The 27,723-nt window shown below is 47.1% G+C and overlaps 1 protein-coding gene and 8 non-coding genes across 9 annotated transcripts; 5 read left to right on the forward strand and 4 right to left on the reverse strand.

Annotated features, from left to right (window-relative positions):
- Positions 1–209: 209 nt before the first annotated feature.
- TRNAA-CGC (transfer RNA alanine (anticodon CGC)) lies at positions 210–282 on the reverse strand. The gene has a single exon. It is a non-coding gene; the product is annotated as a tRNA-Ala (tRNA).
- A 1,105-nt stretch (positions 283–1,387) lies between these two features.
- On the forward strand, positions 1,388–1,459 carry TRNAP-CGG (transfer RNA proline (anticodon CGG)). The gene has a single exon. It is a non-coding gene; the product is annotated as a tRNA-Pro (tRNA).
- A 251-nt stretch (positions 1,460–1,710) lies between these two features.
- Positions 1,711–1,782, forward strand: TRNAA-UGC (transfer RNA alanine (anticodon UGC)). The gene has a single exon. It is a non-coding gene; the product is annotated as a tRNA-Ala (tRNA).
- A 280-nt stretch (positions 1,783–2,062) lies between these two features.
- Positions 2,063–2,134, reverse strand: TRNAP-AGG (transfer RNA proline (anticodon AGG)). Its single transcript has one exon. It is a non-coding gene; the product is annotated as a tRNA-Pro (tRNA).
- A 1,713-nt stretch (positions 2,135–3,847) lies between these two features.
- Positions 3,848–3,919, forward strand: TRNAP-AGG (transfer RNA proline (anticodon AGG)). The gene has a single exon. It is a non-coding gene; the product is annotated as a tRNA-Pro (tRNA).
- Positions 3,920–5,843: 1,924 nt separating this feature from the next.
- On the reverse strand, positions 5,844–5,925 carry TRNAS-GCU (transfer RNA serine (anticodon GCU)). Its single transcript has one exon. It is a non-coding gene; the product is annotated as a tRNA-Ser (tRNA).
- A 132-nt stretch (positions 5,926–6,057) lies between these two features.
- TRNAM-CAU (transfer RNA methionine (anticodon CAU)) lies at positions 6,058–6,130 on the forward strand. Its single transcript has one exon. It is a non-coding gene; the product is annotated as a tRNA-Met (tRNA).
- Positions 6,131–6,351: 221 nt separating this feature from the next.
- Positions 6,352–6,433, forward strand: TRNAS-GCU (transfer RNA serine (anticodon GCU)). The gene has a single exon. It is a non-coding gene; the product is annotated as a tRNA-Ser (tRNA).
- A 179-nt stretch (positions 6,434–6,612) lies between these two features.
- Positions 6,613–27,721, reverse strand: MCM3AP (minichromosome maintenance complex component 3 associated protein). The gene is made up of 28 exons (XM_014262575.2): positions 26,947–27,721; positions 26,640–26,863; positions 25,921–25,999; positions 24,508–24,655; positions 23,303–23,499; positions 22,193–22,332; positions 21,609–21,806; positions 21,128–21,396; positions 20,788–20,950; positions 20,072–20,232; positions 19,364–19,608; positions 18,294–18,484; positions 17,551–17,651; positions 16,584–16,715; positions 15,827–15,940; positions 15,522–15,674; positions 14,907–15,104; positions 14,541–14,609; positions 13,628–13,762; positions 13,065–13,218; positions 12,383–12,641; positions 11,952–12,049; positions 10,755–11,145; positions 10,378–10,635; positions 9,751–9,880; positions 8,940–9,128; positions 8,149–8,299; positions 6,613–8,030 (listed from the first exon to the last, which is right to left on the reverse strand). Exons 1-28 carry the CDS (start codon positions 27,719–27,721, stop codon positions 7,872–7,874), a joined length of 5,481 nt encoding a protein of 1,826 aa, XP_014118050.2. The 3' UTR covers positions 6,613–7,871.
- Between the last annotated feature and the right edge of the window lie 2 nt (positions 27,722–27,723).

Below are 27,723 nucleotides of genomic sequence, written 5' to 3' on the forward strand. Positions count from 1 at the left end.
GCCATGGCCAGAGCTGGTCCCCTTCTGGGTTGGGAAGGAGCTGTCAGGGCAGTGGGGAATGGCTGAGTGGGGGTTATGCTATCACTGCAGCCTCAGGGGGAGGCTCTGCCATGGTGCATCCCTCATCTTTGTGGAGCCCTTCCAGATGTAGATGCAAGTTTATCATCACTGGCCCGTGGAGAAGGTAGGTTTGAGGAGGGAAAAAAAGCTGGAGATGCTGGGGGTTGAACCCAAGGGCCTCTTACATGCGAAGCAAGCGCTCTCCCGCTGAGCTACATCCCCTGCCTGAGTCGCCAGCACCTGGGGGCTCTGCTGACCCCCCTGTTCCTCATGGGCCCCATTTTAAAACCAGGCAGGTGCAGCCCACAGCCATGCTGTGCTGGGCAGAGTGGGAGCTTCAGATGAAGTTTCGAAACTCACACTGAATCATGACATGCAGAGAAGAACCCCTGGCTTTCTGAACTTTTCAGAAAGGAGCCTGTGTGTGGCTGGATCCAACCTTAGCCCCAGAGTTTGTCAGCGGTTTGTCTCCATTGTATAGGTGTAGTAGAGGCTTTATACAGCTTTATCCTGCAGGATTAAAAATAAAGCAGATATACAAATATATATCATTTATTATTATGATTAGACAACAAAGATTTTAATCAGAATTATTTACTACACAATATAGGTGCTATAACAACTATTACAATATAGTGCATTGTGAAGGAATATTGAAGCAATTATATTAAAGCAAATGTATTAAAGCTACCAAAACAAATTATTAAGAAGAGGTTTGATACTTCCCACCCAGACCAGTAACTGGGGGCAAATCTCTTTGGTTCTGCGTTAAGAAGAGACCTTGAGGAATGTCCCTACTCCAGGGGGGAATCTCCACACATACACTTCAAGAAAGGATCTGTCAGAAAACCCTGCCATTCAAATTTGGGACTTTTAATGGTATAAAAGGATGGACTATGAGTCAGATAAGTCCAGACCAGCTGTAGCAGCTCAACAGCTTTAGTAAAGTTATCAGTAACATTACTTGTTTGTTCCCTTATCTTTACCTAGATCTGGTATTTTACCAGATCTACTATATCTTTCATCTCACCATCAGGATGTTTAAATTTGGGATTGATGAGTCAGGCTGGTTTCAGCTGTATTCAACACCAAAGGCAGCATGACCCCTTTTTCTTTGTTTAACACTAATAGTTTGGGAAATGGAGCGTTGTTTGAGTTGTTTCCTCCATTCCTGCTACATATGCCGAGGTGACATCCCTACAGTCAGTGCTCTCAACGGTGTTCATCCATCAGAGACAGACAGAGCTACCACAGGTCCCATGTCACCCCAGGCAGGTCTGTGAATACTCGAAGTGAAAAAAGGGTTTTCTGTTTACTTAGAGCACCTGGCTCGTTGGTCTAGGGGTATGATTCTCGCTTCGGGTGCGAGAGGTCCCGGGTTCAAATCCCGGACGAGCCCTTGTTTTGGGCACCCACGTGCCTTTGGATGTTGGTGGGGTCAGGGCAGGGGTGGAGAGGAGGGAAGCAGTATCTGCAGAGCAGCGATGGGCAGGGTAGGGTGTTTTGGGCTAGCACGTCCCTAAACCCAGCAGGAGGGCCTCGGAAGCAGCAGTGGGGAAGGGTGGAGTGCAGCCTGTGACAGTCGGGTTTGGAGCCGTGGGGGCGGAGTGGGGCAAGAAGACTAGGCAAACGCCCCTTACTCTAGTACAGGGGGATGTAGCTCAGCGGGAGAGCGCTTGCTTTGCATGCAAGAGGCCCTGGGATCAACCCCCAGCATCTCCATGTCCTTTTGCCTCTCCACACCCCTCTCTGATGCATGCGGGGCAGCCAAACACCCCCCAGATCCCCCCCAGAAAATCTCGGGGACTGCCTGTGGATGTGGAATTGCCTCCTGGCACGCCAAAGCAGTCGGCGAGGAAATGCCCGCAGAGATTTCACTCCCTACCCAGGTGCTGCAGGGTGTGGAGATACCCGGTGTTCCTTCCCTGTGAGGCTGACAGGGTGACCGCTGGTGTTGGGGGGACCAGCCGGTTGGCAGGGAGGTGCTGGGTATCCAAAAAGAGGGCTCGTCCGGCAGTTGAACCCGGGACCTCTCGCACCCTAAGCGAGAATCATACCCCTAGACCAACGAGCCGGGGTGCAGCATTTGCCCTGTGTCTGCCCTCTGGCCCGAGACACCCAGGACACTTCCCCGCTGCCCAGCAAAATGCTGCTCCATGCACGCACACGGGGCCCTGCCTGCACATGGGCACCACACACGTGCACCCATACACCCCTTTACAGCCGTTCCACACCTCACACATGGCACCAACTCACACTTCCCACACTGCTCACTGCAATCCCCCCTTACCACAGCCCCGGCATCGCTGCACCCCATGCACAGACAGCAAAGACACCCCATGCACGGACAGCCCCTGGCACACAGACACGGCCATTTGCTGCCAATGACATCAAACATAGCTCGCAGGGGATCGCCTTTGCAGGATGCCCCATGGAGAAAGGTGGCACAAAAACCACTGGCCATTCCAACTGCTGCAAATAGCTGGTGAAGGGCATTTTATGAAGGGAAGAGGGGCTGGGAGTGAGACATGCTGGATCTGGAACCTCGTGGCCACAGCAAGAAGCACCTCCCCACTCCCAGAGAGGATGAGGCCACACAGAGCCCCAGCTACCCGTGAGCCCCCCAAAGGGTCTGGGAGGTGCAGTGAGGGCAGAGGTGGTGCACACTGGCTTATTGGTCTAGTGGTATGATTCTTGCTCTGGGTGCAAGTGGTCCTGAGGTTCAGCTCCCAGATGAGCCCTTCCTTTTGGCCACCCACCATGTCCAGCACTGGGGGTGACCCTTGCTGGCTGGGTACATCCCTGCAGGAAGGATGGACTCCAGAGGACTGGTGGCAAGACGCTGCTGGAGGAAACAGATGTAGTGCAGACCAATCCCCAGTATTCTCATGTCCTTTTGCCTTCTCAACCTGCTCTCTGCTGGTTGAGGGGCTGCCAGAGCTCCCCAGGAAAGGCTTGGTGCTGTGTCATGGCATCCCAAGGCTGTGTAAAAATTTCATGTCTTTATCCCTACCCTCCCTAGAGGCAGTTCATAGGAGGCCTTTTCTTAACTTCCTCAAGGGACTCAGGATGTCTTTTGGGGTGAACATGAATGCTGCGGGGAGTCACTCAGAATGAGGATGGTAGTGGGTGCAAAATTGGCAGATTTATCCAAGAGTTGAATCCAGGACCACTTGCACTCTAAAACGAGAATCGCACACGCAGACCAATGAGGTGGGATACACTGCCTCCCCAGGGATGTGGGACAGGGCTATGAAGAGGAATTCGCTCAGCATCAGGAATGCAAAATCTGGGGAGTCCCGGGGTTATCATAGTCCCTGCTTGGGGCATTGAGGAGCTCCTAAGGGAGAAGAGAGTGTAGGAGTGGGCTGCTCTGGCTGTTCATGATGCTCCTGTATTCAGCTCCTCCCGGGAACCCCAGCGGGGGTACTTAGGCATTCGGTAAAATCTGTGAGCAGTATTCAAACCCCTATTGGATTTGGAGTCCAACACCTTCACCCCTCGGCCATCACAGGCGCGGTGCTGAGGGCGAAGGGGGAAGAGCCGTGCGGGCAGCGCCGCGCCGCGGCGGGCAGTGGAGCGGGGTGCGGGGCAATGTCCGGGGGTGCGGATGTCCGGGATGTCCGGGCCATGTTCGCAGCGCTGATGCCGCGGATGTCCCGGCGGGGCTGCGGGCGCAGGCCGTGCGCAGGGAGCGGCGCCGGGCCGGGCCCCCCGGGCAGCAGCGTCGGCGCGGCGTTTTGGCGGGCCCGGGGGAGGGCGGGGCGGGGGAGGGGTAGTGCACCCCGGCTCGTTGGTCTAGGGGTATGATTCTCGCTTAGGGTGCGAGAGGTCCCGGGTTCAAATCCCGGACGAGCCCTCTTTTTTTGCTATCACCACCCTCCTCCGCTGTGGCCGGTGCAGAGCCCAACGGGAGCCGGCCACCGTCTTTTAGCCCTCAGGGACACGGCAGTGCTGGGGCTTTGAGCTTAACGTGACAGACAGAGCGTCACACGCGACTGTGCCCTGTCCCTGGAGTCCCAATCCACTGGTCTTACAGAGTGGCTCTGTTTTTGAGTCGGCAGCAGGATGGGGATGGGCTCGGAAGGGCTGTGTCTATGGCCATGGGGCATCCCTGGCAGTGGGGCAGGTTGGGGCTCTGCCTCAGCTGGTCAAAGTACCTGTCTAGTAAACAGGAGATTCGACTTTCGATGCTGCCTGGGTCTGGGACAGTGTTTTTCCCGCCTGGCCCAAGTTGGGGGCACTGCTGGGGGTTCCCCACTGCCCCTCTTTGCCTCTCTCAATGATGATGCTGACTCAGGGCAGCTTGGGTACTCTTATTTCTTATTTCTGAAAGCTTATTTCAGGGTCCCCAGGGTTCCCCACTGGATGTAGTAATGACCAAGGCATCACTTCCACCAGGACCTGCTCCTTTCTCTGCCCCATGGCACCTGCAAGTCACCATGCTGGAGGGATCTGGCAGCATCTCAGGTACCTTTCCCAGGATGCCCAGATCTGTCCAATGGCCTGGATGAGGCTCAGGAGAGGGCTAATCTCCTCTGCGTGGGGAGAAGGGAGCTGTTTGGATCCCTGTCCAGGTAAATCACCCAGAACCACACCCAGCATCGCAGTACCAGGGGGGCGATGTGGTGATGTGGGTGGTGTGGGGCCAGGGCACCTTTCTCTGCCCCTCTGGGCTCCCACCACATGCAGGATGAGATTTGCATGTTGCCTTTCACCTTCTTTGCTGCTTTTTCTCCAGTTACAATGAACGGGCATAATCACCAACAACTCTTATGGGAAAAACCCTCCTATACCTTCCTTGCCCGCTCTCCCCACAGTACCCAGGGTATCCATCCATGGTTTCACCCTTCCTTCGTCCCAGTGCACTTCCCTATTGCACTATCCGTTTCCGAAGGTTATCGCCTGACTGACTGCTCAACAGCTACTTTCGGCGGTAACCGCTCCTGTAAGGATTTCTGAGTGCTTCCTTTTCCATGAGTCTTGGATAAGAGACTTCCAGCTCCTCCACACTACGTCAATTCCTGCTGTCATCCCCTTCCCAAAATCTCCAGGGCACGGGTGACTTTTGATCCATGGGTGATATGCAGATAGAAAAAGAACTCTGTAACTCACAGAGTAGTTACAAGAGAAGGTATGAATTTATTCAGTGCTGGGGTGTATGGGGGATATCGCTTCCGAAAAGCATGCACACTTTTGAGTTTTGGCTTTCTCTTTTTATCCTTTACAAACTAGGGTTGCACAATACACCTAATACATATTCATTTCCTAACCCCGCCTTGTCCTTGCTTCATATTAAAATTAGCTCCACGCCCCTTTGCGGCTGCGCACTGCTCGTTTCTGGTCAGTTCGGTGGTGCTCTGGGGGATTTGGGATGAGGTCAGCAATTTTCTCTTTGGCTGAACTTTCACCTTGTTTTCTTGCACATGCTCTTTCTAGTCCTTTGACCACCTTTTGGACTTGGATACCGTTCTTTCCGGCTTAGGGGTCCAAAGAATCCCCTTATTTTTGGTGCCTTTGTCTTTGCATCTTGTTTGTGTATTCTAGCTCTTTATCTTATCTTGCAGCCTCCTCCTTTCTTGCTCTTGTCAGCTTCTTCTCTCTTTTGGTCAGGCATTTCTTTATGCTTAATTCTTAATATCTCTGTTTCATGGGGAGGATGTAGATGACACGGTAGACCAGCCACTTGCTAGTCCCCTCTGGCCCCCGCCGAGTCCGGTGTGCCGCAAGAATCCGAGCCCACCTCAAGGGTCCCCGGTTCCCCCCACGCAGCAGCAAAATCTCGACGAAGGTGGGATTCGAACCCACGCGTGCAGAGCACAATGGATTAGCAGTCCATCGCCTTAACCACTCGGCCACCTCGTCGCGGCGCGGGGCCAGTCGCCCCCTGCCGGCCTGACGCGGCCGTCGCAGCCCTTCCCGCCCGGTCCCAGGGCCCATCCAAGTCCCGTCGCCTGCCTGCCCGCTGGAGGCCTGGCGCGAGGAAATCGCTCTGACGCCCTCTTAGCGCAGTAGGCAGCGCGTCAGTCTCATAATCTGAAGGTCCTGAGTTCGAGCCTCAGAGAGGGCAACGTTTTGGGGTTTTTTTGGGGGTCTTTTTTTTGCCTCTCCGCAGCCACGCGAGGTGGCTCTACAGTGCGCCCGGCCCGGACACTACTGAAGCCTTGGTCCGGCCCCTGCGGTGGGCGGTCCCCACGGATCCGGACCCTCGTGGGCGCGGGGCGAGCGGAGGCGCGGAGTGGGTGGTTGCCACGGGCGCGGGCTGGGCTGAGACGCAGGTGCCCCACGGTGGACGAGGTGGCCGCGTGGTTAAGGCGATGGACTGCTAATCCATTGTGCTCTGCACGCGTGGGTTCGAATCCCACCTTCGTCGAGATTTTGCTGCTGCCCTAGGTATAGATAAATGGTATGGGGGAGGCCGGGAGCGAGACCAGCCCCCCACACTGGTACCCGGGTAACAGCAGTCCCCCGGCTAACAGCAGCCACACCCCCCCCCTTCCCCCTCAAGAGCATCTCATACCATGAACTTTAACAGAGGAATGAGGCAATTAATGAAGCAATTAATTTTTTTATTAGGTACAAAACACAATTTACAGCAACTAGCATGAACCACACTCCCAAAGCTCTGTTGTGTTTTGACAGCTGAATTCCTGGTAAACCGAGAACATCAAAAGCAGGGCACAGGCTTCCCTTCACATGGAACAAGTTAAATTCAGTAAAACTCAGTGCAACAAAAGCACGTGGAGCAGCAACAGCCTCAAAGCACACTCTTTCCAATTTAAATTTATTTCAACTTAGCATTAAGCTACTCTTGCTATTTTGGGTTTAAGGGAAATAATACAAATGAAATGCTTTTTTTAAAAACTGTAAAACTAGTTTTTTGGAAGGCAATTGACAGACTACTGAGGATTTCAACTTCTGTTGGGCAGGCAAGATAATCAGTTTAATGCAGTAATTTATATTCCACCAGACAGAAGGTTCTGTTTGAGAAAAATTTGCTGATTTTGTTAAGAAAAAGATGAATTGTATAGGAGTATTGCAGATATGAAGTACATCTTTACTGGGAATTAAACTAAAACCTAGGGCCTTCAAATTCCAAAGATTTTTAAATGCTGGAGAATGCAGGCTGTTGTTTCTCCATACCTGTTTACTGAAGACTGAAGGAAGCATCCTGTTTTCCAGCATGACATGGAAACTGTGGAATAAGCATCTCAACCATTTCTAATGCTGAAAGCATTGACTAAAATAGAACTTGGGCCCAGAACAACAAAAATCCTTCTGTATTTGTACTGAGAACAGTAAGTACAAAAATCATGGCCAAGTACTGCTCCAACTTGAGAATGACAGTTTTGACATTCCTGGAAACAGAACAGGAACTTCAAACCACAGTGCTACTGCAAGGCAGTTCCCGCATGAAGGAAGCACAGACTGAGACATTTCAGGGACTGTGTCTATCGAGAGCAATTGCTTCAATATTCCCAGGGGCCCATGCTACCCTACAGCTGAACCTGGTGAAGCTGTGTTTACCCACAATGAGAGCTGGGAGAAAAAAACACCACTGTCATTTAAGGCCTTCCAAGAAAAAGCATTTGATTCATCTCCACGCCTGTGAGGCAGAAGAGGAGGGAGTCTCAGACCATCCACGACACGCTGGTCCTGTGCAACGCAGCCACGTGAGAGGGGCCTAGGCCTAGATCCCGTGGCTGCTCCGTGTCCTCATCCCAGAAGAATGCCTGCTTGTTCTGGAACCTGCCCCAGGTCCATCACCTAGACCTAGATTTCTTTCCTGAGTCTCTGTGTCTCAGCTCAGCTCAAATGTCCACCATGTCCACCAGAGCAGAGAGGTGGAGCTCAGAGGCAGCCTCAGCCTCCTTGGTGGCTCTGAGGAGCTGCTGCAGGTGTTTGAGTCTGTCCGACAGTGCAGGGCTTTGCTCCAGCTCTGGAACCTTGTGTCCCTCCTGAATCCCAGCCTGGGCAGAAGAAAATGAGATGAGACTGACACTTTATCACAAGATAATTCCCACTACAAGTTTTGCGGCTGCTGCACTCCTCAGAGCTTTAGTTTAGCTGAGAACCACCTTCTCTTACCTCTTGAGCAGCTGTCGTGGGACCCTTCACCAAGGGGCAGGCGGCAGCTGGGGTGGAGAGCAGAGACTGGGGGAGGTAGAGAGGAAGACCCAGAATATCCCCAAGGGGCTCCATGTCCTCAGCTAGATATCTGTGCAGCTGCTCTTCAAACCTGGATGGGAAGGGCAAGATCACCAGTCAGATAGCAGCCTGCTTTGTCCCTGTAACCACTGCATTACTCTAAGAGGTTTTTTTTTGGTTCAGAAGCATCTAATCTCCACAGCCATATTCAAAACAGTCTGAAGTGCCCCACAGCAGCTATCAAAATCCATCACAGAGGACAGTGGTACAGAAAGGAGCCACAAAGACTGAAGAGACTCAACTTATGCAAAGGCAGAAGAGACAAAAACCTCTTGGATCAACCTCAAAAGCTTTAGTTATTCATCTTTGTGATCAGTACTGTTATGAACTGACATCCCAGAGAGGACTTTAGAGACATTTGTGACACCGGGGGATAAACAGAATACTGTACACACTGTATTAATATGCTTCAGTGCTGGTGGAATCACTGACCACAGAATTTCCAACCATTCCTGAGAACTCAAGAATTTCTACCATCCTGTCCTGTTCCCATGATTTAAGAAGAAATTAGTAGGGAACTGCCCTGATGTGCTTGATGAAAACAGATTGAACTTGAGACAGTCTGGGCTCTTTTCTAGCACAGTTTAACTTCCTATTCCATACAAGTTACAAATTGTTTACAACCCGGGGCCGGAAGCTGCAAGGAAAAGATGCCTGCTCTGGGAACTTACCTCTTGTTTTCTATTTTTTCCAGTTGCAACTGTGCCAACAGACATTCCTGGGCCAAGGACGTATCTCTAAATTCATCTGTGCTGGGAATGCTCACTTCCTGAGCTGGCAGCATGCTCATGTCAGAGCCATACTGACCCGGCGCTATACTGTAGGGTGTCTTAAAAGACTTGGGAGATTTTAGTTTTAATCTGAAAGGGGGAGGAAACAAATAACAAACAAAAGCACATGAATTGGTATGAGTGTGTTAATTTTTCCCTATTAGCTCGAAGCTTGGAAATATCAGGGAGTGAGAAGTGATCATCTGGAGAAATAATAGCCTTGCGCCAGAGTCCAACACAGCACCACCTGTGCATGGGATTAGAGAGAAACTAATCTGACAGGTGCATAGGATTCACCCCAAACATCACCCACCAAACAGCAAAGCTGCAACTAAGCTTCCAAGAGTGGCTTCCCTCTGAACATGGCTAGCGAAGTGAGCTAGACTTTACATCTCAAATACTTTAATGTCACACAGCTCTAAGGCATCCTTCCCCCTCAACCTATCTAGCATTTTCTCAGACTTGCATTGTTTTCCCTCTATGCTTTGCACAAATCCAAAGCCTCAGCAGCAGGGCTTTTTTGGCAGAATTTCAACACTTTCAGCACTTCCCAACCAATCCATTTCTCTTAGAGCTGAATAACCTGTACAAATAAAATCTACTTACTACTCTGTTTCAGCACAGCCTTGTGTATCATTTTAGGGAGATGTACACAACCAAGCTCTGGGAGGACGCCAAATGCTGATTTTCAGCACTGTGCAGGCCACCTTACCTTTCATGGCCTTGCCGGATCTCCTCCTGTGTTCGCAGCCTGGCTTGATCCCACGAGAAAGGCACAGTGTAGTTCTTTAAGTGCCCCTTGAAGAAGTACACACGAATCTGACCATCTTTACTTACAGCTTCTGTGAATAAATGCAAGCCCAACATTTATCATTTGCACAGGTTCTCTCCTTCAGAAGAAATTCTGAATTCAGAATTTCCTCAGTTTTAAAAAGGCAATTTGAGGCAAGAATGATTGTTCACTTTCAAACAGGTATCAAACAGAGTCTGGGACAAGCTTAATTAATCAATGGAAGTGATAATTAACTGTGGCAGCCTGCCCTCCCCTGCTGTCATAGCTTCTGAGAGTAACTCTTGGTCTTTGCTTAATGCAAACCTTCTCCCACTCAGAGAGCAGGGCTGAAAGACTCTGACCAGAGCCACATTTGTAGTCAGAGGATCAAGTCAAACCATAACCAATACTAAATACATGCTCCAAAGGAAGACACATGCAGAATACAGCAAGACCACAGGTGCCTCCCTGCTACACATCACTTGCTGCCATATGGAAAGGGACCACTGGCAATGTATTAAGTACCATCACAAAAGAAGCATCATCCATGCTGCAGGAAGACAATACCTGGAGAAACAGGCAGTTTGGGTGGTTTCCAGTCTCTCAGTTTATGATCAACACAGACTGCCAAGATACAATCCCAAGGGATCTCATTAACAGAAGGTCCATCTTCATCAGAGTTCCCAGTTGTTCTGGTTTTCCAGTTTTGGTAAGTTTTGCTCAGCAGATTCTCCACCTGAGACTGGATCAGTGGTTGAGTGTGGGAAGAACTTGCAATCTCAGAGACATACTGAAAAATCATGTGGCAAACAGGACGCCAAGGAGCTGTGGAACAAAAAAAAAACCCAAAGTAAACTGCAAGAATTTATGACGGAACCAACACTACAAAGGCACATCTTGGAGAACAACATGCTGCCAAGAAGATTAGAGTATGAAGTACCTACCACCTAAAGGAGGCAGATCTAGATATGGGATCTGGAAGGACAGCACAGCCTTCTTCAGCCAGGCCAGGTGATCTGGCATGTTCCACTGCAGGTGGGGCAACACCCTGTTACCCCCTGCTTCTGAAAACTCTGTGATAGGCCAAGACAAGTCACAAAGGTGCTCTGAGGATGCCACATCTGACAGGAACTGCAGCACACTGTTGTAGAGCTCTATGATGACCCCAGGTTCCTGGGATGGCAGCCCAGCTAAACGCCTCTCCTTCCAGTCATGGTAGAAACGCTTGCCAAATTCTCCATCGATCCCATCCTCAATGTACTCCTGAAGAGTCTGGCTGCAGAGCTCAAGGGAGGCAGGACACTGGGACACCAGCCAGCCCACAGCTGCAGAGACCTACGACACACAAAAGAGGGAGGGCTGGAAACTGCTCTGCCATGATCAGGCCACAAAGGATTCAACTCTAAGTATGAATAACACTCTCTAAGAGAATATGCAGCAAAAGGCAGATAAATCAGGTATCATCATACTAATATTTGCAACAAAAATTCTCCAGCTAGGTGGCCACAAACGGAATTTCCACGCAGCAGGCTCAGGAACATACAAAGAAGAGGCTGTTCACATGACGTACAGTTATGGAATGTGGAATTCCCTGCTGGAGGATGCTGGAGTTGCTGAAAACTTATCTAGGAAAAATTGGACTGATTCACAGAAATTAGTCCAGGGTGACTGTATCATATCTCATCATGACAGTCCTTGAAGTGCAGACCTAAGTTGTGAAAGTTTGTGGGGAAGCATCACTCTGGGCTTGTCAGGGAGAGATCTGCATGATAGTATTCGTGGACAGACCACGAGACGTAGAGACACTTCAGTCCCACCTACCAAGATGGGATAACTCTGGACAATCTCACAGCAGCCAGAACTGCTACAAAGGGTCTTCAGCATTTTAGGACTAAGAGCTTAAGGATAAAAAGGTTTACCCACCACCAGCACTCCTCTGTTGGGCAGCAACACAGGCAGGGCAGACAAGAGTGGGTTTAGGTAATCCATGAATTTTGGTCTCAGTGCAACTTTCAGTATTACATTAATTTTATTTATTTTTTTATTTTTTTTCCTGGTAGCAAATGCCACTGATCTCTGGTCAGTGAAAATAGAACAGTCACAGATAATGGAAAATAATTCCTGTATCTTGCTGTTCTTACCCTTCTGGTGCCTTCTAAGTCGTTGACAGAGCCTGGGAGCTCTACAATGGTGTAGTCTGAAATCAGCTGGGCTGAAATCAAATCCTGGAGCATCAAACCTTAAAAAATAAGAAAACTCATCATGTACACAGAGAAAGAACACATACCCTTGGACCACATGCTCTGCATTACATTCACTGCATTGCTGCTCTCCTCCATCTCTACCCACAGATTCTCAGGATCAAATACTGTACGTGAAAGAAAACTGGAAGCCAAAACTGGTGAGCTCTTCTTAAGGCCTCAAGATTTTTAGGAAAGCTCTGGGACATGCTGTACTTCACAGCCTGTCCCTTTACTGGATGCTGTGACTGAGTGGCTGCACTAGCCACAACACTTCTACTAGGGGCAGCCCTAAACACGCCTTGTTTCAAGACACAAAAACTATTACATACCATCTTCTACTTCTTTCTCCATGGCATCCTCTTCCTGACCTGGGACTAGAACCACCAAGGGAACTATGGGGCGGAAAGGTTTGGCCTGAAGCAGCTGTTTCAACTGCAGCAAAGCTGAAAGCCAGTAAACATCATCTTCTGCAATATCATCGCTCCTAACTCGGGGGGGTAAGAGAAGAACAAGGCCACTGGTCCCAAGCAAGTCCTTTTGTGTCTCAGCCATATCAAGCTCCGAGTCAGAGAGCGCACCATGTGCCACCTAGACAGGCAACAAAGATGACAACAGTAATGTAGCTAAACAAAGCTATTTCCACACCAAAATCTGCAGTTTATCATCACTGCCATTCAGCTTTGACATCCTTTTCCAGAAGCTCTGCACAACCTAAGACAACAAGCTGTTGTCAGGCCAACATGGATGTGTCTGTTAGATGAGCTGAGCACAGAAGTGCCTTCAGCACCCACTCTGGGACCAGGAGCTGATGATTCAGGTTCTATTACTGCAGGTATTTCTCAGCTGATTGAAATCAAAGAAAAAAAATCCATCTTTTTTCAGACCTTTTCAACAACCCCATCCTGCCCAGTATCATTCCCCTCCATCTGACAGGACACAATATCCACTGGAAAAGAGCCCACCCTGCTTAGAGCCATGCCTCTTAGATACCATGAAGTTTTTCTCACCTACCTTTACACACACACTGACTTTAATGCTTCTGCTCCCCTGCATGCCAGGAGAACTAAATAACGTCAGTGTTTGAATTTTGCCTTCTGTATGTGAAGCATTTTTCTCACAGCTCTTGTGTCCCATAAACTTCGCTTTCAACCAATCCATCAGTATCCTAGCAAACAAAAAAGAGAGCTTTGGGGGGTTTTGTTGTCAAAACTGGTATTTTAGGGTTTTAGTATCAGCACCTCTAAGAGACCACCATCTACCATAATCCTATATACTCAGGTTATGATAAACAGTCCTAATAAATAGCTATAAATTTTAATGAAATTATTATCTATCAAGGTTTTGTTTTCAGTATGAACAAAGGGAATTAGACAATGTTAAAAAAAATACAGATCACTGGGATAAATTATAGCTATATTGTTTAGAGTGCTCTGGAGAGAAAAAAAACAAGCTGGAAATTTGACATGGTATAAGTAAAATTACATCAAGGACTGTGTATTACTAATCTTCTACCTATATTAAAAGAAGTCTGCCCTGTTTGAGAAAGGGACCCAACAACCAACTCTTCAACATACCTATTGGGATCATCCTTACAATATTCATTATCATTGGGCAAAACCAAGAGCGCCTTCCAAAAAACCTGTTCTTGTTGAACTGGAATATGTTCTGTGATTAATGAGATGAGATCCAGGGGAGTCCAAGCTAAATCACTTAAAAAGAGAGAAAGTAACTGGTGAAAAGATCCACCCCAGGCTCTTTCCCACCTGAGGAATGTCTATCTTGCACTGAACAAGTTACAATACTGTAAGTAGTGACCAGTTAATTCATTAGATCTGTTGCTCATCCTTTAGGAACTGCAGCTGCTAAACCTGACACATGAGCCTGGGGATTTCAGGAGCACATGTGTACTGCTTCATTTCCACAGTGACCCAACACACACCCAGGCCACTGGACTGCATGAGGACCCATGGGAAGCTAGACCTCCAGCTGCACTTCAAACATCTCAATAAGTATTTTCCAACTACAATCCAGGTCACTGATAGCTCATTTACTTCTTTCCCCCCATAGCCTATCCCAGGCCGCATCCCATACAGGTACAAGGTCACACCCCACTCATCCTTAAAATTTCCTTAATATTAAAGATTAAATTTAATAAATTAAAATTAATTTCCTTAAAATTAAAAAATATCCTTAAAATTACACCCAGGAGGATTATGTGGCCCAACACCTTCATTAGTTTAGTGGAAGGTATCCCTGCCCATGGCAGTGGGACAGACAAGAAAAAATAATCTTTATGGCACTTTCCAACCCAAACCGTCCTATAGTTCTATGACCTTCCTGTTCCCCTTTTTCCAAAATAATCCCAGAAGCAGGGCTGCAAGTGGACATTCAGACATGGTTAGCCATACCTTTTGGTCATTTCTGGTATCTCTGACATGTCTGCTGCAGCTTGCTTCTAAAGAAAACAAGAACCAAACCACAGCCTACCTTACCAATTGTTGGTAGAAGTGCTGAACTTTAATTTCATGCACTGTCTTGTTCCTCAGCAAGTTCAATCTGGAAACAAAATATTGTTGGCTGTATTTTTTTGGTATAAAACAGGTACTTTAAACAAATCTAGGAACTGAGGCCTGGGAAATATTACAGAGGCCTCAGAATGTTGCAGTTAGTTAGCAGAAGAATTTATTCAGATTTTCAGTCTTGGTCATGGCATTTGTGGAGAAAGTCTTTTGGAAGCTATTTAAGAATAAACAGTTCTGCAAACCCACTAACATTCACAATGGAAGAATTTTGGTAACTTATCTTCCAAAAATCAACCAGATTGCCAGTTGATGTCACTGGAAATAACCTTACCTCGTGCAAGAGATGCCCAGCTTTCCTCCATTCCCCAGGTTTACAAATCTCTTGCACAAGTTCTCCATGGCTATAGGCCACTCTGCACTGGGGGACAGTGCTTTCAGTTGATGTTTGGAATCCAAGCCACAGGGAGCAGCTGGAAATGCCCTCATCTGACGTTTCAACTTTGCCCGAGCTGCCACTGCTTCCCTCCACCTTTGGAAGAGAACAGATAAATAGGTCACATTCATGAACTCCTCTGCAGACCTCTGTCACCAGATATTTGTATAATGAACACCACAACAACCATGACACACTGAGCATATGTGCAAGAAAACCAGTGATCGCAGAAAGAATACAAAGATAAACTATTACAAGTTTCTAGATGGAATGAAGCTGGAATCTCTTACCAAGCTCGTTACCTGACTACAACAAGGTGTGATTCCCCTCCCCACGTACAGTGAATTAGCAAAGGCTGGTACTAAGACTGTAAGGTCTACCCTTACCATGGACATAAAACAGAAAAAACTGTCTCAAAAAGTACACAACCAGACAGCGGTAGTTCCATCTCTATTAACTGCTCCATGCCAATGCTCCCAAGAGAAGCAGCCGTGCCCCAGCGTGGTAACTCACCGTTGTAAGTATTTGCAGAAACACTGGAGCTCCTGAAGGGTTTCCTTGGCAATCTGGAAAATCTCATCCTCCAGAAAGAGCTTCGTGAAGTGGCCACACACTTCTTCTGAACATCGGGCAATCCGGGCTTGCCGGTCTCTTTCTAAGGCACATCTGGTTCCAAATAAAACAAACCAAGACTGCTCAGGTGAAGACCTCCAGCAAATGCCAATTCAATGGGCTGAGATGCAAAGTCCAAGACAAGTCCATGACATCTAGGAAACCCTTGGGAAATCAAATTACAGCATGCAGCACGTTGTACATACCTTAACTCACTGGCTGAAGATTCTTTGACACCCTCCTTTATTACTTCTTCCATTAATTCCATACCCAACAACTGGCTCAACTGCTTTATTAACTCTTCTCTTTCCTGCTTTTGCCTGGAAGAACAGAGAAAATATTTACACAAGTGAAAAAATTTACACTGGCAAACCTGGTGCTTAGTTAGAGAAGCACTACACACAGTGCCAAACAGCTTAATTTGCCTAAAATTATTTCTCACTATCTGGTTTCTAAATAAACAGCTTAGCGTGAAGCCAGGTTTCCCTCAAAAACACAGAGTTCCTTAAGCAACCTAATCTAGTGAGTGGCATCCCTCCATCGATCATCCATAGATGATCTTTATGGTCCTTTCCAAACCAAACCATTCTAGGATTCTATTTATTCTTACCCCAATAAGCTACAAACAAGTAGCTCACACACAAGGAAAAGCTCCTGCATACAGCAGATACATGTCCCTCTCTGGAAGCTCTGAGTAAATTAACGTTCCTAAAATTCCCACCCACCATTTTTACCATGGCTCTGATGCAACCAAAATGCTAACCAGCAGATCACCCAAGAATGCAGAGGGGAACCCTGCCTGCACAATCCCAGGAGAGTTCAAGGTGACACTTGTTCTGCCACTGTGGCAGAAAGACATGAGGCTTGAGCAGAGGCACAAAGACTCAGGCTGGCATCAGCTGTCCTTATGTAGTCTGGGGTGTGCCCAACCCACCCGGCTCCACAGCCAAAGCCGTGCCTCACCTCTCCTCCTCCACTCTGCGCCGCTCCTCTTGGACACGCTGCCTTTCCACACTGAGTATGTTTCCAGCCATTTCTCTGAGAATCTCCCCCACCACCTCAGTCACGACTTCCTCCATGGTGGCCTCTGAGGCACTGTACAGAAACAGCAAATCTCTTCTCAAAGCCAGAATGTTTTCATTCAAAGCCCCAGGTCTATGATTTTCTCAGGTTTTTTTCACCTTTTCACCTTGCCCTCTTGTGGTGGGCTGACTCCAACCATTAATTAGCCAAGCACCCACACTGGCTCACTCCCCTCCCCACACTGGGACAGGGAAAAAACCAGGAATAAACAGGAAAACTGATTGATGTAAATAAATACACTGTAATACAGAAAGACAAAACCCCCAGTCCGCCATCAAGCAAAGTAAATGCAGCCAGTTGTCATTTCCCATGGGAAGAGCAATACCCAGACATGTCCACCCTGAAAGCCACAAATCTCCAACGCCTTCCTCTAAACCAGTTTTATTGCTAACCATGACATCAATGGAATGGACTTTAGTCAATCTGGGTCAGCTGTCCCCCAATTCAGCAATTATTAAACAGTGGTGGAATAACAAATGTTTGGGTCACATCCCACATCTATGACTCTACTGACTGCCCTGGAGAAGAAATTTGTCTGAAGCAGAGAAGCAGCCAGATCTGGACTTGTTCCTCTTGTCCCCCTTTGGGCACCTTCCCTTTCATGACAGAGGTTTCTTGCCAGGCAAAGCTTCCAGAGGTTTGGGTCACAGCCTTCCTTTAGGCTAGAGCTGGGATGTGACAGACATCTCAAGAAAGGTCTGCTTTCCCTTCCACTGCATCAGTAACATGGTCTCCCTCACAGACCTGGCAGTGCTTAGTTTTACCATCTTTACACATGGTGCTGCTATGGCAAGGGGCATAGCTGTGGTGACAGACTCCAGGACAACTTGCAAGAAATGCTCTTTACCAGATGGCAGCAGCCACGTAAGCAGCTCCTACTCTGCCGACTTCTTTGCACTCTCCTTTGAGGACATCATGCACCAGCCCGTCCACCACTTCGGCAATGTCCTGCAACACAGCAGAGGAAGCAGCTGAACCAAGGTGCAGTCCTTCTCAGGAGTAAACTGGGAGTAAGGCTCTCCAGCCTTGCATAACTGACTAATTCACAGCAGCATCTGTGTTTCTGTTTACAGACTAAGCCAAGTTAACCAAACACAACAGTCTCCAAACTTCAAACAATTAAACTATGTAAAAAGTTAGTAACAGCCCAGAAACAAAAGCAGATTTTTGCACTAAATATGGGCAAATCAATTCAGGAAACCATAACTGAGAAGAGATTCCTATTTTCTTACTTTAGACTTCCATTCTAGCTGACTTAATTCCAAATTATCAGGCCTACACTTCACTGAAATTTGCCATTATCTAGGTAGAATATGACAACTGTACTGTGCAAAGCAATGAGACACTGAGACTAGTTCAGCATCAGCACACAAAAACTTGCGTGGGAGGGAGAAAAACAGCACAGGTAGACAGGGTATGTATTCGAGACCTAGCATTAATGGTCATGTACCCACAGGAAGAAGCTTTGTCATGTCTCATTTGACATACATGCATGTTCCAGAAAAATGCAATACCCTAGGAACTTGGTTGCCTTTTGTTCTATTTCACAGGTCTTTCACAAATATTTCCTGAAGGGTTTAGATTCCTTACCATGTCCGAGTAGCTAGGCTGAGGCTTTGAAGGGGAAGGCTCAGGCTGTGCAGCAGGCTGGGAGATGGGCTGTGCAGAGGGCAGGATTGGCACCAGCTGACGAGGCAACAGCGAGGGCAGAAGATGAGGTGGGGGCTGGACTCTCACTGCTGTAGCTTCTAAATCCACACCTCTGCTTTCCACTCTTCCTTCTTGCGAGGGAAGAGGAGAAAAATTAAGGAAACCAGATCAGTCACAAACAGAAGCTAATTTTATCTTCAAAAAGCTGGCTTGTCTGATAAAACTCAGCAGGTCATAAAATAAATCCGTAACAGCAGCTTATTGCCTTAAAAATGTATCATCAAAACTAATTCACATTTATGAATGTTTTATACAAAATATTTAAACATTTAATTGCACATTACCCCCAGTACCAAGCACATGTATTTCTAACACAGCAACTGTTTTAAGTCAGGCACATCTGGCACCTATATACACTATATGTACTTCCAGCAAGGACAGAAAAGCACACTTTCAGCTAACCTGAAAACTGACATGTTTATACACACAGTGGCAAGAAACAGCTGCAAATAAAAAAAAATGCAAACTGCAAAGGGAAGTTGGTTTTCTGAAGCAGTCAAACATTTGTTATTTCACTTATGCTGGCAAAATTTGGCTCAACTGAGAATTTCCTGAATTGGGAAATACATTTTATTATCAATAAGTATTGATAAAAATTTATTGATTAATAAAAAATAATAAATTAGTTTTTGGTTATTCTTGGCTTTTATAGGTATCAGGCTGTTCTCAGCTTTTATAGATCCATAAATACACATCAGCAACCTGGTCTAGTGGAAGGTGCCTCTGCCATGTTAGGGGTGTTGGAATTTCAGAAGCTTCAGGCTCCCTTCCACCTCAAACCATTCTGTGATTCTCCTATGATTTAAATTGTAATCCTTTCATTACATCTAAATTTCCATGCAGTTTCAACTTCTGAGCCACAGAGTTTCTGCTGTGTACAATAAGCCTGCTCACAGAGCTGCCTCAACAGTCTATTCTAAGCAGTACCTAAAATGTAGGTTTGCCCTCACCTGCTGCTTCCACACTGGGTTTTTGGCTACTGCTGGCCTGATCCATGGAGGTGCTTCCACCAATGTACTTGTTCTGCCCGTTGAAGCTGGAAACGGGCACATGGTGGGGCACTGGGGGCAAGGGCCCCCCATTCACAACCTCCCCAACAGAGACAGCGAGCTTCTGGCTGACAAACGGAGATTTCCGTGGTTTGGGTAATCCGTCTGGCTCCAGGAAAGCCGAGCGGTTCAGCTCTACATAACCCCTGGGGGAAAACAAAAGTAACAACCAGGCGTACATCCTCAAAGCTCCAGTTACCTACAGGCTTTCAATTCTGAAACTTACTGTTTCAAAACAGAATGTCGAGAGGAATAGATGACTGACTGGCATCCTCGAGGATTTTTTTTTCTTTCCCAGTCTCTCAAAATTCCAAGTTTGGATGAACATACCTCATAATGCATGGATTTTCATGGCAGACACTTATCTGTGATCTGCTGTCCTCCAACATCCTCTAACTGCTGGTTTGCACGGTTCAGCTTCATCCCACCCTACAGGCATCACTATGATGCCAGTTTCCCATGAAGCAGAACTGTGTCCTTATTTCCTGCGGAGACCCATCCCCTGCTCTCGGCCCCTTCTTTCTCTGTTTCCAACCTTCAGGAGCGGCTCCCCCGTATTAGCCCTTTGTTTGGCTAGCCCCTGCCAGGCATCATTTTCCTCACACTTACCCCTCTGATACACTCAGGCCATAGTAACTTATAAAATCAGTTGCCTCCTCACAGTCTTTGAACAGCAGCATGCGGACCAGGTGGTCCAAGGGGAATGCCGTACTTCTCTGGGTGCTCACAGTGTAGGCAATATTGAGGGATTTCAGACCATCCTTACGAATCTGGAGGAAAAGAAAAAGCATGCAGCTACTAGGAAAGAACCCAAAATTAACTATAAAGCATACAATAAACATGAGAATCATGTTTAAATACACCAATACTTTGTCATCAAGTTTCCACACAAACCATTATTTAGAGTTGCAACTTTCTTTTCATATTCTATGCGCTTGCTTTCGAGTTTCTGTTCCTCTCTCATAGTATTTGTTTTGAGCATATCCCTCTGTGATCCTTGTGCAGAAAAAACACTTTGCAAGGTCTTCTGAAAGTGCAGACGCATATTTACTTTGCAAGACTCTCAGGCCTGCATCTCTGCTTCCCAATTATGTTTCAGGGTAATATTTATTTGTACACAATTACAAGAAAAAAAAGAACATTTCAGTATTTGCCTTTCATATCACAGCAGAAAGGTCCTGATAAATTTTAACACTTCTAAAGAAGCAGTAACAATATTATTTTAGGGCTCAATAGCTACTAAGTTTTCTGCTGATTTCCCCCCAAAATCTCAGACTGTCTTACTCATTAATACTTTAAAAAACACCCATCTGTTTTTTTCTCACCTGGTTGAAATAACAGTGTAAGAGGCAGGCATTCAGATAGGAAGCTGCTTGCACAAGCTTAAAAAACCTCACAAAATTGTTGCTGTTTAATGCAGCAAAAGCTTGAACTGCAAATCTAACTTCAGGCGAGTTTCTAACCTCTGGATGAAACTGCTGAACTTCTCTGTGAAGACAAAACACAGGGACAAAACTTCTGCTTCAATATTAACAATCACAACTCAACAGCAACCTGTAACAGCATGGAATTAAAATCAGGAGCATTACAATTTGTCTGGATTTAATCCTAAACTCAATTCTTCCCAGAGGTAAAGAGAGAAAGCAAGTGATGTCTTGTTCTCACCTGAGAATATCGCCCTTGTTGAGATTCAGCAAGACATTATAACCTCGGAACTCTGCTTCACTCTTGCAGTAAATCCCCTTGTTAGCCAAGTCCTGATACATCTCCTTCAAGCTCTGCAGGCATTTAGTCAAGTTCTCATTGTTGATTTTGGCATCAAAGGAGGACATGGGCTCTTCACACATGTGGTGAGCACAGTGGATGTGAAAGCGAGTGCACTTCTCAATCAGAGACACCATCAGTGGGTTGCAGAGGTGTTGCTGGGTTATATCCTAACAGAATGAAAAATAATGCATTAGATATATTTTTAAACTAGTTGAAGAACGCAGTCACCTGGCACCACCTCAGGAAAACCTATTTCACTGTGGTTTGAGTCACTCTGCAACTCAAAATATTTCAACAACTTTCTTTTTGATTTCTTTTTTTCAATCATGATGAGATCTTTAGCTTTTTATCACCAAATATCTCCATCCACAGTGCTCACCTTTCTTATTCCACGAGTTCTGTTCCAGACAAAGTCATACCATTCTCGGTAGTTTCCTTCTCCTTGATCCATAATATTTGTCACTAAATAGTCCATGGTCATGCTCAGCACCTCAGAGGGTCTCAGCTCATGGGGCAAAGGTTCCTCCTGATCTGCTGAAGACCTGCTATATTCCTTGATTGCTGCTGCATGATCCACCTACAAGAGGAGAGGAAAAGAATCAAAACCCAAGAAGTACATACAACTTCCCAGCAGTAAAGAGGATTTCATCCTTCCATCCTTTAACTTCAGTAAGGAGAAGACTATTGAAGTGTTGACTTAGTCTCAAACTCATAACCTTTAAGAGAACGCACAGCTATAATTACATATAATACATAATTATAGCTTTAGATTTATAGTTCTAAATAACTTAATAAAAGACATGACAGAGTGAAAAAGCAAATCTTATTTTCCAGTGGGGAAGTGAAAGGTAATAATTGAACAGCCTACAGAATTTTTGCACCTGAATTATCCCTGTAATCAGCTAAACAATACTAACAGCTCCAATGAGCATCAGGCATACTGATATCCTGTGAATCTCATACCTTGTCTGTTCCTAGGAGCAATTCAAAGATGCTGAGCTGGTTTCTTGTCTCTCTCATGTATCGCTCCTTTTCAGGACACATATCTGGGCAAGTGCCAACAACAGCTTTTGCTTTGCCAAGATCAGTCCTTTTTATTCGAGCTGAAAAAAAAAACCCAAAAACAAACAGAAAGAATTGAACAAACACCAAACAAACTCTTGGGCTTTGGGATTTTTCTTCACAATAAGCTATTACCCAATGTGCCAAAACAGCTCTGAGCATGCAAGGCTGTATTATATACAGTCATATAGTCAGAAATGCACATGGATGGGGTTCTCCCCACTCTGAGGTCTGTCCAAGTATTGCACAATTGCAAGTTTTGCTGAAAAGACTGAAGCTTTTAAAAGATACCCAATGTTTTGTGTCCTCAGGAACAACTATTTCAAAATTCTGCACAGAGAAGAAGTTTGTCAATAATAGAAGTAAGATCTTCAATTAGAAATAGGATCAGTTTTGAAACTGCAAGAACAGCATGGAAGGTGTTACAACCACCACTGTGAAACAAAAGGACATTTCTTGAAATAATTCTCAGCTGTGTAATAGTTTGAATTTGGAGAAATACTAGAGACATTGCCACGAGTTGCTCAGAGAAGCTGCTGTAGCCCCACCCCTGGAAGTGTTCAAGGCCAGACTGGATGGGGCTTGAAGCAATCTGGGACAGTGGAAGGTGTCCCTGCCCATGCCAAGGGGGTGGGACTGGATGGGCTTTAGGGCCCCTTCAAACTCAAACAACTATGTGGTTCTACAAAATGCAGTTAAGGCTTTGGGTAACTTTCTTTAAAAGAGTCTGAAGAGATGCCAATCTCCCTACGTGCCCTCCTTCACAGAAGATGGACATTCTGCCCTTCCCAAGACATTGCATGTGAAGTAAGTAAAACAGATCTGTGTGTTTCCCAAGGAAAAAAAAATACAGAAAATAATACACTAAGAGAGTATTTTATAAGCTTTTTCACATTAAACTCTCTTTTAAGCCATTTCCATAATATCCCAATAGCTTTGCCATAAAACCCAAACATTTTCTTCTTCCCAGCAGAGAAGCAGATGTCATACTCATTAACTTATGGTAATTACCTTGTCGCATGATTTTGTCCCTCTGGTCCAAGAGCCTATATCTCTCTTCAGATGTCTCAGCCACCAATCCCACCAGGTTACTGAGAGATGATGGCGAAGCTCCCAAGCCCTCTGAGCTCTGCCCTTCAGTACTGGAATCAAACAGCTCTGCTTCAAACTGCAGCACCTTTCGAAGGCCAGGCTTCTTTGCTGGAGAACTAAATAAAGAATATTTTTTATCAATAATTATACATTAGTGCATGCCCTGGTACTAATCAGTTCACTGCTCTTTAGGATGACAATATCTGTTCAGCTGAGTATTTTGTTCACAGGGAAGTGTGAAACTGTATGGATGTGGCAAGCTAACACCAACACCAGGAGTTAATCTGGTTAAACCTGGTTAAATCCTCAGCACTGCCCTGACAATGCTGCCAAGAGTTCTGGCACTGTGAAGAAAGTCCTAACAGAAAAGGTATTACTGAAAGTATCATAGAGGGGACAGAAATGGATGGCTCTTGTAGCATTTTGCATCACTATGGCACAGGAGCTTGTATTTTAAGCTAGGAACTGGCTTGCTGGTGTGGAGACAAACCCGATGTGCTTTCTATAGCAACAGAGATTATTTAAAGATTTTACAGGGCCAAGTACAAACATGCTTTTTAAAACAAGGGATAGTGATTCCTTCAGAACATATTACTGATTTTATTGTTATATGACTACACATATTAAATTACTTTTGTCAGACACCATACAGCATTGAGGTGTGACAAAGATTACAACCCTGCCACTTCTGTGACTGCAACAAACCAGGAAGACTGTTCACTTGAAGTGAGAAAGTGATCCAAACTATTTCAAAAAGGAGACTCATTCCACAGAACTCTAATTGCCTCCTGTGTGAGAAGCTCATTGAATCATGACCACAGTGTCATCACTGCTCGGTCCCAGTTGGGCTCTGCACTTTATGTTCACTTCCCTCATGCCTCATACCGCAGGTACTTTTATGAACAAAATCCAGAGACCAAAGTAAAAGACCCTAATAAGCCGTTAAGAGTATCATTCTGACAAAGCATGAGAGCTGAGTGCTTCTAATTCAGAAGCATTCTACACCAGAAAAGAAGGGAAGCAGCCTCCCTGAAGAGAAAGCAACTATTTCACACACAGTGATCACCATTTTTCTCCAAACTCCCCTTTTCCTGCCAGGTGGATTCCCAGAGGAGAAGACATACCTTCTCCCAGGCATGACACTGCTAGCAGAAGATCTTACTAAAGGTTTTCTAAGAGGGGAATGCTGATAGCTTTGCTCTTCACTGCTTTGCCTTCCTTCATCTTCACCTGCTTTCTTCTCCTTGGATGAAAATTCTCTTTTTGCTGGACCTGAAATGACACATAAATATGAAAGAAGGTACCTGCCAAGCAGTTTAAGCAACAACTCTTTCTTGACCCCATGGAGGTGGTGATGAAAATTAAGACTCCCAGTTTTGTACATGTATGCAAAACTTCCAAAACAACTTGCACTAGGAGCTACATCAAGTTTCCACCAATTGCTATCAAAGTCATTGCTCTATAAAGAGTAAGTATTTTCCAAGACAGTATCACTTAGCAGTAACTGTAATTATCAGTAAATGAAGTGTGATCCTCAACTGAATCACAGCTCTCTCAGGATGTTTGCGATATAATCAACAAGTCATAACTCCCTATGGAATATCGAACCCATTTCACCTGCGTAAATCACAATTCCAAGTGCTCCTACTGAAAGTATTTATTTCATATACCCAAGTTTAGGCTCAGGTCAACATGAGTTAACCCTTGCAGGAAGGGAGAATTTCTTCTTCCAGAGACAATTTTTCTACAAGCTGGATTTCTTAAACCCTCCCAGAATACTTATTTCAGAATGCTGCCACACATGCTGCCACAGACATAACACCACAATAAAATGGTGTTATGGCAAAGAAGTAGCCCTAGAGCTGCTGCTTCAAGATCTTAATTCTCAGGGAGACAACTTGGCAGCTGTTTGTTTTCTGAAAGGCAAGGCTGTGGCTGGTCAAAGCTGAGCTGAACCATCTATCTGCTGGCAGCTGAAGTGCACTCCCAGGCTAGGATCTCACAGGCACACACACTGAACTCATGGAGTTAAAAAAAGGGAAGCACTTGACATTGTAATTATTTCCCTGGAGACTGAACAATGTCCTCCTGCCCTAATCCCAAGTAGGGTCTGGAATCCAGGTTTCCCACTTCTAAACTCTGAAGGTTGTTCTCTTTTTTGATTCAAACAGTGTCTAACTACCAATGCACAGAGCAGCAACCTCAGCAGACACTGCAGAGATTCTCAAGACACTTTCCTTAGGTTGGTTCTCAGAACCTTTTCCTGAAAGCTAGAAGTCCACATGCCAATCTATTGCCTGAGGCAGGCAGCCAGGCATTTCAGACTGGGTTTCCTTACATCCCCAAAGAACATCCTACTTCCGGACAGAAGCACAAAGCTAAACATCACCATACTGCTGTTGTGTGACTGCATTAAGGATTCAACCATGGTATCTTATACTGGGAGATAATTAAGATATCCTCAGAATATCAGGGAAAAAAAGAGCAGCTGGCACGCTATTTATACATCATCCAGTAGTCTAGAAACACAGACTTACTTGTTTTCTTCTTTTGCCAAAACGTAACTATATCTTTGTGCAACTCTTTCGCTTTTTTCCTGGCAAGAACTGCAGAGGCCTGAAATAAAACAAAAGCACAGCATGGAAACCTATTGGTATCACAACACTGAAACACACAGTGCAGTTTTTGCCACAGAAACATTTACCTATTGCCAAAAAATTCTGTTTGGTGTATTTTAACCTCACTTAAGACCTACACACAATCAGCAGAACTGGTCTCCACAAAAAAATGATGCTTTTCTACAAACAAGAGACCAGGTTTCATCAGTGCTGGACCCACCCTGAGCACCCAGATTTGTGTCTTTTTTCATAGAATCAGAGACCGGTATGGGTTGGAAGGGACCTGTAAGACCAACCAGCTACACCCCCCTGCCTTGAGCAGGGACACCTTCCAATGGACTAGGCTGCCCCAAGCCCCAGCCAGCCTGGCCTCGGACACTTCCAGGGATGGGGCAGCCATAGCTTTCCTGGGCAACCTGTGCCAGGGCCTCATCACCTCCAAATAATTTCTTCATAACATCTCAACCCTCTTTTAGTTTACACTGCTTCCCCTTGTCCTCTCCCAGTCCATCCCTGTAAAAAGTTGTTTTCCCTCTTTATTGTAAGCCCCCTTTAGACACTGGAAGGGGCTCTAAGGTATCGCTGGAGACTTCTCCAGGATGAACTCTCCCAAGAGTTACGCCACTTCTGATACTTACATGATCAAAGAAGTGGAGAACCGCCATTTTTTTATTACGCCTGGTCATGATACGACGAACTTTTACGAACTGGCCAAAGTGTTTTTCAAGCACAGTCCTGTCGTTGAGGTAGTCAGGGATGTTCTTGCACTGGACAGCCGTCAGCTCGGAGGCTGGCAGGCCCCCCAGCCCCTCCGTGCTCTCGCTGCCGCGGCTCCGACGAGCAGGGGCGGAGGGGGCCGCATCTGTGACGAGAAAGAACACGACAGCAGTCAGCAAGCGGGGAGACTCCCAGGCGGCCCGGTTTCCCCACCAGACCCCCGCCCACCTTCTCGAGCGGGCTCCCGGGCCTCGGCCGGCGGCGGCTCCTCGGCGGCTCCTCGCTCGGCCTCGGGGCCGTCCCCGCGCTCCCGCTGCTCGCGGGCCTGGCTGCGCAGCAGATCTTCCAGCGTGCGACCGAACAGAATCCCACCGCGGGACCGGCTCAGCATCACCGCCCGCTTCTCCGGCGGTGCCGCCGCTCGCCCGCCCGCCGCCGCCGCCCGCCGTGGCGAGCGCTCCAGCTCCTCTTTCCGCTTCAGCCCCTTGGACGGCGGCTCCCCCGGATCCTCCGGCAGCACCCTCAAGCCTCTCTCTTCCAGCCGCCCCAAAGCGGCGCCGGGACGCGAGAACGAGAAAGGCTCCCGCGCCCCCGCCGCCTCGGGGCCCGTATCAGACGCGAAGCCGAAGGGCGACGAGAAAGCAAAGGCGGAGGCGGCGGCAACCGGGCCCTTCTCCGCCTCACCGCCTGACGGCGGCTTGAAGGCGGCGGCGCTCTCAGGCGCCTTGAAGCGGAACTCGGGTGCCGCGGAAGCGCCGCCGCCGCCGCCCGATGCTTCGCTGGAGATCGGGAAGCCGCTCAGGCTGGTGGGCGGCCTGAAGCTGAATCCCGCGTTCCCCGCAGAAGCCGGCGCCTGACCCAACGCGTAGGGCGGCGCGAAGGTGGCGGCGGGGGCAAAGGGGAGCCCGGCGGAGCCGCCGCCCTGGCCGAACACGGCGGGCTGCCCGAAGCGCAGCGGCGGCGGGAAGGAGGGCGGGCCGCGGAACGGGCCCCGCGCCGACATCG

The sequence above is a fragment of the Pseudopodoces humilis genome, chromosome 8 (assembly GCF_049639895.1).
Source record: "Pseudopodoces humilis isolate 2021_Gansu_Grassland_sample_001 chromosome 8, ASM4963989v1, whole genome shotgun sequence".
NCBI classification, from domain to species: domain Eukaryota; kingdom Metazoa; phylum Chordata; class Aves; order Passeriformes; family Paridae; genus Pseudopodoces; species Pseudopodoces humilis.

Bases quoted from the DNA above. Each gene is read 5' to 3' on its own strand.
- MCM3AP (XM_014262575.2), bottom strand. From the start codon at position 27,721: ATGTCGGCGCGGGGCCCGTTCCGCGGCCCGCCCTCCTTCCCGCCGCCG. The intron at 23,500-24,507 runs GTATGTCTTCTC...TTCTTTATTTAG, and splicing joins AGTGTCATGCCTGGGAGAAG to TTCTCCAGCAAAGAAGCCTG. The intron at 15,105-15,521 runs GTGAGTTACCAC...TCTCTTCCAAAG, and splicing joins TTCTGCAAATACTTACAACG to GTGGAGGGAAGCAGTGGCAG.